Source organism: Vigna radiata, chromosome 6 (assembly GCF_000741045.1).
Source record: "Vigna radiata var. radiata cultivar VC1973A chromosome 6, Vradiata_ver6, whole genome shotgun sequence".
Lineage (NCBI taxonomy): Eukaryota > Viridiplantae > Streptophyta > Magnoliopsida > Fabales > Fabaceae > Vigna > Vigna radiata.
This window is the reverse complement of record NC_028356.1, coordinates 7,461,012-7,469,495: the sequence shown is the minus strand read 5'-3', so window position 1 is coordinate 7,469,495 and position 8,484 is coordinate 7,461,012. Positions and strand designations below refer to the sequence as shown.

At 33.3% G+C, this 8,484-nt stretch overlaps 2 protein-coding genes across 3 annotated transcripts; one reads left to right on the top strand and one right to left on the bottom strand.

Moving 5' to 3' along the window:
- LOC106763920 lies at nt 1-2,185 on the top strand. 2 transcript variants are annotated; one of them, XM_014648099.2, is made up of 2 exons: nt 1-1,606; nt 2,002-2,185. In XM_014648099.2, exon 1 carries the CDS (start codon nt 165-167, stop codon nt 1,536-1,538), a length of 1,374 nt encoding a protein of 457 aa, XP_014503585.1. In that variant the 5' UTR covers nt 1-164; the 3' UTR covers nt 1,539-1,606; nt 2,002-2,185. The 2 variants fall into 2 exon arrangements, with proteins under 2 accessions (XP_014503585.1, XP_022637738.1); XM_022782017.1 differs by having other exon boundaries at nt 1,983-2,185.
- A 464-nt stretch (nt 2,186-2,649) lies between these two features.
- Nucleotides 2,650-4,892, bottom strand: LOC106763049 (expansin-A13). Its single transcript, XM_014647210.2, has 2 exons — nt 4,287-4,892; nt 2,650-3,269 (listed from the first exon to the last, which is right to left on the bottom strand). The coding sequence occupies exons 1-2, from the start codon at nt 4,787-4,789 to the stop codon at nt 2,960-2,962; spliced, it is 813 nt and encodes a 270-aa protein (XP_014502696.1). The 5' UTR covers nt 4,790-4,892; the 3' UTR covers nt 2,650-2,959.
- Nucleotides 4,893-8,484: the final 3,592 nt, after the last annotated feature.

The window sequence follows — 8,484 nt, the reverse complement described above, 5'->3', positions numbered from 1 at the left end:
TGGCAGGGGCACCTGCAATGTAACACAAAATAAACCTATAAACAGAAAAAAAAAATCCACACTAGTGGACGCAAAATCCAGATTCAAGCAAAATGGCACACAACACTTACAATCATTAGCAGCAGTTTTTGAATCCCACGGAACCTTGTCGTTGTTGTTGTTGTATGGGAGCAATTTCAATTACCCGTGTTCAGATTTTACTCCTTCTCGAATTGAATCTAGCTTCTGCTGGTATCACGTTCCCATCAAAATATTTCCTTCGAATTCTTCAATTGCAAGCCACTCACAACCCCCCACCAACTTTCTCTCCGACCCTTTTCCGAAGTCGGAGAAAAGTTTTGTTTTTTTTTCCTCAGATCTCAGGTTCCCCCTTCAAGGGTCATTCCAAAAACCAAAACCCCATATGTGAGTTTCACAGGGATCTGGGAACAATAAAGCGGGCGATGTTAGGTGCGGTGCAGTTGGGTTTGTTAGCGGCGTGCGTGGTTCTCTTTGTACCTATGGGTATGGCGGGGTGGCACTTGAGTCGCAACAAGGTTCTCTTCTTCAGTGGCGCACTTTTCATCACTCTCGCTGTTGGGGTTCACCTCACACCTTATTTCCCTTCGGTTTCTGATTTCGTCACATCGGTTTCCTCTTCTTCTGTTAATGTTGTAGTGGACGATCGCGATTCGTGTGTTTCGTTGCTTCATGAAATTGTCTGGGAGGTGAGGCCGAGGGTGTTTGACTTTGACCCTATGAATAACAATTCAGTGAACTACGAAAAGTCTTGGTCTTGGAAGAGATCGGGTTCTGTGGAGTCCTGTGAGTTTCAGAGGCTTAATCGGCACGACGTTTCGGTTTTGCTTAATGGGTCTTGGGTCGTGGTGGCGGGGGATTCGCAAGCTCGAATCTTTGCGCTTTCGTTGTTGAGTTTAGTTCTGGACTCAGAAGGTATGGAATCTGTTAAAGGGTCTTTGTTCAAGCGGCATAGTGATTACCACACTGAGGTGGATGAGATGGGGATGGTGTTGGATTTCATGTGGGCACCTTATGTCACCAATTTGACCAGTTTGGTTGCGGGGTTCAAGAGGAATCGTGTTTATCCTGATCTTTTGGTGATGGGTTCTGGTTTGTGGCACATGCTGCACATCACGAATGCTTCGGATTATGGTGTGTCCTTGGGGGTTTTGAGGAGTTCGGTGACTTCACTGTTGCCGGTGTCCTCCGAATTTGGCAATGAAGAGTCTATGGCGGTTAGATCGCCACACTTGTTTTGGCTGGGGATGCCAACTTTGGTGAACTCCATGTTGAATACGGCGGAGAAGAGGGAGAAGATGACTGATCTAGTGCGAGAAGAATATGAGAGAGAGGTTAAAAGAAGTGGCATGTTGAGGCAGTTTGAGGGTCCACTTCATCTACTGGATATTGGGTCATTGAGTTGGAATTGTGGGATCAGGTGTACAGATGATGGAATGCATTATGATGGGGTTGTTTATGAGGCTGGAGTTCATGTTATGTTGAATGCATTGCTTATTGAATCTCATCAGAAGATATGAAGTTTGTAGCATCAGTTTGGTTCCCCTTAGATGTGAGCACCTCAACTCCCTCCTCTGCGACGTATACGGTAGGATTCTCCAACGATTTTGATTAATAGAAGTTCAGTTCTTCCACCATAGCTTGTGATTTTTGCCTGGTTTCTTCTGAGGCATTAGATTCATTTAGTTTTAGAGTGACTATTATTGTTATAGTATACCACATTTGGATTTATTTTTTTTTGTTTCTTTCTTTTTTTCTGTTTTACTGTATGCTAACAGCTCATGTATTAGTCACAAGAATTGGAAACTAAGTTTCTGTACAAACAGTTCACACATGCTTTTAACCAGAATTTAATTGTGATTATTTTCTGTGTTGTTTATATGAATATCATTTAGGATAACTAGAATGCAGTGACATGTTGATGTATAATGCTTTCCGTTTGTTTCTTTTGACTAATTTTTTAGATGTGTTATGGTGGAGCAGATTAATTGATGATTGTTGAGAACAACCACGAAACCATTGTTTGATTTCTTCATGGATTGTAATAGGATGCCGTTTTATGTTTTTCCTTCTGTTGACATTAGTAGATCACCTCAGGTCTTAACAGGTCCGTGTTTCATTTGACACAAATTTAGATTGATGGTATCGATAGCATCAGTTCGAAGCTCTTTACCCTTTTGTTGCCTCAGTGTATAATTATCATTTGTCAATTAAAACTCTAATGATCATTCATTTGTTTAAGGTCATACTACAAAAGGGTTCTATTATGCATTTTAAGGCAAGTATGAACCCAACTAACCCGTTTAATACGAATAGGACTTTCAGATGGCTTAGGTCTGTCAACAGGGCGCAGAACGGTTTACGCAAATGTTGTTAAGGGGAAGGAAAACTTAAACATGGGTTGAGTTTGACGGCACCAGTTTTTGCATTAAGCTGTAGTCACGTCAACAGGGTTAAAAATGGACATACCAATGGTAAGTAGTTGTGAAAAACAAATCATTGAGAAAGTGACAATGGAAAATACATAAAAAAAAAAAGTATTTGACAAAAAAAATCTCAAAAACTATGCGGTTACAGTAGAAATCAATTCAATGCAATTGGGGTTCAGTGACTAGTAAAATTTAAGACAACTTTTAAGGTAGCAGGATAACACGTCTTATGATAGCCTTACAAAATTTACATTGCAAGTGTTTTTTATGTTGACCAACAAGGAATGTATATATCTTTTTTTTCATACAAAACTTCCTAATATAATAAACTAAAAGGTACAGCGTCCCATTGACAACCTTGCAAACCACCAAATCATCTGCTGCTATCTACACAGTCTTCTACAAAGCCAAAAGAATGAAAATGTAGAAAGAAAACTACTATAGGGGTAAAAAAATTTGTGGAAGGAGAACGGTCCCTTGAAACAAGATCACAATTCAATGAGCTTTCAATTTCAAGTCTCAAATTGCTTGCCTTCAAAGGTTTGTCCAAAGGTCCAATCCTTGGGAGCAACATTGTAAGATGTAAGAGTTTTCCCATCACTAGAAGTAACTTCGAACGAAAGAGGTTGATTCTGCAGCAATGCATTTACATGCCAAATTTGCCCCCAATTCCGACCCATGGGAAGCCAACCAGTTCTTGACCCTTTAACCTTCACAGCCACTATGTCTCCGTGACCAGCAACATTGCTGATCAGCACCGAAATGAAGATTCCAGAACCAGTAACAGTAAATCGAATCCCTCCTTCCTTCCTACACTTTATCCTGCACCAAACACATCACAGCATTTAAAATAGAATTTTATTCAAATTTAATAGCAATGCAAAAAAATATATAGTCAACTACAATGGGTAACAAAAAACATCGAATTTACAAGGCAGACCCGAACCCGATGAAATGCAACACTTTGAAAATTTTAATTTGAATTAAACTTAAGCCTTCTGACCAAGACTGATTATGGCTAAGCTTAGCCACAAATAAACAACAAGAACCAAATTTTCACAAACTCAAACTTCATTCTAAAAGTTTTCAATCGGTTATTATTCTTTCTTCTTTTTTTTCAACGCATTATAATCTGCGACCCACATCATTAAAATCTGCGACCCACGTCACGATGGGTAGGCCATTTTTCCATCACTATCATCTAGGCAACTTTGTCACAACCATCATTTACTCAAGAGATATTGTGATTTCAAAGGAGCTGGGAAAAACATTAACAATGCACTCTCTAATATATTTTTTATGCTTACACATTAACTAATATACTATTTAAAGCATTCTTAAAATAGGGACCCGACCGTTTGTTTGAAGAGTAAACATTTTATGCTGTAATAAAAGAATTTCATCATCCGATCATAAATGGCTAATAATGATATATTTGTTTTTCCACAGCAAACATAAGATTCATAACATCTATTTGACAATGACATCGCATAAAAATTGAACCCATTAATAAATCTCGTTCTCGATTTTATAATTTTCAATAAAAACAAGTGTCTTCCTGGTCCTTGTCGTCAGTCGAAATTTGAAAAACCATTTCTATGATTAATTGAAAATTTATTGAAATTTCCCAACTCTAGTAGATTACACCAGTTTTTTAATCAGTCGATTTAGAAGCTTTCACTAAATTCCATAGGGAAGGTTAGAAAGATCATACTACATAAACGATGTTAGAACACCTCAAGTGTAAATTTCAAAATTGTAAGAAGATTAAAGCGGAAAACAAACATCAGCATGCATAATTGATGTATAGAGTAATGATTTGAGAGAAATTTGGAGTACCTGCGGTACTGTACGGGCATGTTGCCGGCTTTCCAAATGGCGATCTTCTCAAAGGATTCGATGGGGAGAACGAAGTGTTTGTTGGGAGGGTTACAGTGGCCACCGCCGTCGGAGGTGAATCCATAGTTGGGGGCGCAGAAGTTCGTGGCCGTGACGATGATGGATGTGCCGGGAATGCACCACCGGTTGTCGTCCACGCAGCGCAGCTCGAAGCACGCGCCGCAGATCTGGCCACGCTCGAACAGCGTCTCGCTGAGGCCCACTGTGGCCATGCCGTAGCCTCCCTTGACGAGGTCACCGTAGCCGCAGGCACCTCCCACGGCGTCGCGGGGATCCGCTGCGGCGTAGTAGGTGGCGTGCGCGGATCGCCACTCTGCGAACTCCGGCGAAGCCTGCAGAGAGGGAGGATAGTCGGAGGAAGAGGAGGAGTAGTGAGAGGAAACGAGTGTAAGAAGAATGGACAGTGTGGAGAGTGCTGCGGCAACCGCGTACGGTGGTGACATTTCCGTGTGAAGACAGTGAAACCAAAGCAAAAAGATTGAGTGTGGGTTCCTTTATTTGCAACCGACGATACCCCCACACTCACTCTACTTTCCCTTTCACTTTTCTTTTTCTTTATTTCATTTTATATATATATATATATATATATATTTATAATTAAAATTGCTATTCTTTTTTTCTATTATTAATCACTTAATCATATTTCTTATACTTCACGGTAAAACAGGATTATTATTTTGTTATAAAGTTTAAATAAATTAAGTTCTAAAGACAGATCTCAAAAAAAAAAAAAAACACTAAAAACTGCTTAATCTAACTTTCTGTCTACTATTTCAGTGAGAGAAAATAATTGCAGATTTGACGATTAGGTATTTGTATAATTGCATTTTCTGAACTGTTTAGCAGAATAATAGCTTTTCTAATCAGTCAAAAGAAAGTAAACATTCATCATTACACATTACATGAACAATCAAAACTATTACAAACCAGTAACATAAAAAATACAATATCATGGTTTTATGATATTAAAAACTAAAATAAAACATGACTTTACAGGTTTTTAGCGGTTAAAATACATATATCGGTAAAAATAAAAATGTTATAAAGTTAAATTAAAATTTATATGGTATTTATCAATATTTATTATTAAAAGTTAACATATATTTTAGCTGATTTTCTTTTTTAAGAAAAATATATTACATATGCTTTTAATTAAACTAATTCAGACAACTTTTTTGCCTATCTTACCAATTTTATTTTTTATTGATGTTATCTGGTTGGATTCTCAAATTGAAAAACAAAACGTGGTAGTATGTACAATATATTAAATGATTGAAAAATCAAGTGGTACTTGTTTTTCTTTTAATAATTTTGAAAGCAGTGCTTTTTTAAATATTCAACGTGAAGAAAAAAATTATAATATATGCTTAAAAAAATGGATAATTATATTTAGTTGAACATTGATTATGTGTCAATATGTGATTGGTCAAAAATTATTCTACAATAATGTTTATGATTATTATCATTGATTGTAGAGTAATTTTTAACCAATCACATATTGACACGTAATCAATGTTCAAATATAATAAAAAAGAGGTTATCTAAATATTATTATCCTAAAAAAATATATTGAGATTGTTCATGGCATCGATCTAGACTTAACTTTAAATTAAAATTTGTATACTATCACAGAAGAAAGTTTAAAATAAAACACCGATCCTTTCATGACATAAAAGAATATAAGAATATCATAATCTTACACTATAAGTTTATATACGGTTAGTTATATTTTTATTTTCATGAATTTCAATTCCTCCAATAAAAAAATTTAACTCCTTCCAAATCTGTAACTCCGTGAGAATTAACATAAAAGGATTAAGGCCCATATTAGTATGTAGGAAGTAGGCCCCAGGTATAAATTGATGGATTACGGCCCAGCTATGGGGCTGTTAAAAGTATTTGCTTAAATTTTTTAAAAAAATCTTCATTAAAGAGTAAGAAATAAATAAAATATAAATTACTCTCATTTTCTATATTTATCAAATTTCTGAAAGATATATTTGTTAGAATTAAATATAAGATTAATTTAAAGTATATAAATAGGTACAAATCTTACATCAGTTGATTTTGTAAATATGAATTAAATTTAACATTTACTTTTTAAAGTATCAAGAGTCATTATTACAGTCTATTCTTGAGAAATTTTTTGGACACATTATTTCATTCTTTATCGAACTGTTATCAAATTATTCATTAATGTCTAATCTCATAGAGAATAATAAGTAATAATATATGTGAGAATCTCAACAAATATTTTTTTTATATTGTACTTTAACTCTAACAAATAAGAAATAAGATAGTAAATTCTTTATTTCATAAATATTTGTGAAACCCTACTAGTTTCGGATAAGGTGTGAATAATGTTCTCTCTTCTTTTTGTCCTAACATTTTTCATCAGACATATATTTATAAATTATTATAATGAGCTTACCTAATAAGTATGATTCATTAGTGATCAATAAATAACATTATTCATATTAATTATCAATTAATGATTATTATTTTCATTAACGATCTATTAATAGATACTATTATTCAAATTAATTTTCAGACCGATTGTTTTGTCATGGTCAACCATCCTGTCCTTTAGATAACTGGGTAGTCCTACATTACAGGTAGAGTGTAGATTTTGTTGATGATTAATTGGGGTTATGATATTTGGTGAAAGGGGACAAGTATTTGACTAAGAAAGGTGAGTTGTGAGGAAGTAATAATGAAAAATGGTGATTGTATGAATGATGTGAGTTTAGTAATAATGATTTAACAATCGAGTGGAAGATGCATTTTGAAGGTTACAATTCCTTCCCACCTACAAAACATGTTCCCTTATAATCCTAGCTTTGCACTGTAATTGCGCTTTTCCATTCATATCACCCATCAAAAGTAAAAGTAAGAATAATAAAAGAAAATTCGAGAAGCCTGCACAAGACATAAAGCACTACCATCTACACCTGGTTTGATTCTTATATTTATCTTATTGTTGATTTCGTTTTAAATTATTAAAATACTTTTAATTCATTAAATAATATAAAAAGTTATATTAACTTTTCACTCATTCTTAATTTCGTAACTATTTTTAATTAATTTTTATTCAATTATTATTTGATACTTTTATTTTATATTTATAAAATTACAAATCCTTATTATATGAGATTGGAGTAAATGCTTACGTTGAATTCTTCATTGCGATTCTTTTTAAGTTGTTTAATTAATATTTAGAATGTTGGACAGTGTTCAATATGAGAAATGAGAGTGAACTTTTACTTAAAAATCATAATTTTTTCATAAAATAACTATAAAAAATGATAGCAAAAATACATGTATATAAAAAAAGGAAATATAAGGACGGTTTAATGATAAAGACAGAAAGAAGGTTAAAAAGAGATTACAAATTCAATTCTTCGACCAACAAATTTGAAAATATAAGATTGATTTAAAAAATTTAAAATAAAATATGAGAAGATTTATGGATTTAATTTCTCTAATAGCAAATATTAATAATACCTAAAATTGTCAATAAAACAAAACATATAAAAAATATAATAAAATAAAATAAAGCAAAACAAAAAATATAACCTACCAATTTTCAATTTTCAAATTTTGTCCACAATGACGTTTCTATGACACAGAAATAAATATCATGAATTTGGAGATTTTATGATTTTTTGAAATGAGCGAGAAGTGAGTCAGAAAATGAATGGAAGGGAAGATGTTACAATCTATTGCTTACCCGGGGTTTCTCCCTCCACCTCCCCAAGTGGGATCAATATCTCTTTATTATTTTAATTTATTTTAAAAGTATTTTTTACTTTTTCACTATTTTCTTTTATTCTAAAAATATTTTACATCTCTCTTAATTTTTTTTTTCTTTCTCTCTACATTAATGGAGCATTTACATGGTTTATTAATGAAACATTTACATGACTCAAATTTAAACTTGTGATATATATTTTCTTAAATAAGTTTGATTAAATCTTATTTTTGTTGTTGAATATATTTTTTTCTTTTCAAATTACTTAATAAATGGTAAAATTTTGTTATAAATTTCTAGAAAAATGTTTATATATGTGTGTGTTTTTTTATATATAATATATATAATTTTTAACAAAATTCAAATGAAACTTCAATATTAGCACTT

What these genes read in the sequence shown, in the direction of transcription:
- LOC106763920 (XM_014648099.2), top strand. Translation starts at nt 165, where the DNA reads ATGGGAGCAATTTCAATTACCCGTGTTCAGATTTTACTCCTTCTCGAA.
- LOC106763049 (XM_014647210.2), bottom strand. Translation starts at nt 4,789, where the DNA reads ATGTCACCACCGTACGCGGTTGCCGCAGCACTCTCCACACTGTCCATT. An exon ending in ATGCCCGTACAGTACCGCAG is followed by an intron (nt 3,270 to 4,286) that starts GTACTCCAAATT and finishes TGTTTGGTGCAG; the next exon opens with GATAAAGTGTAGGAAGGAAG.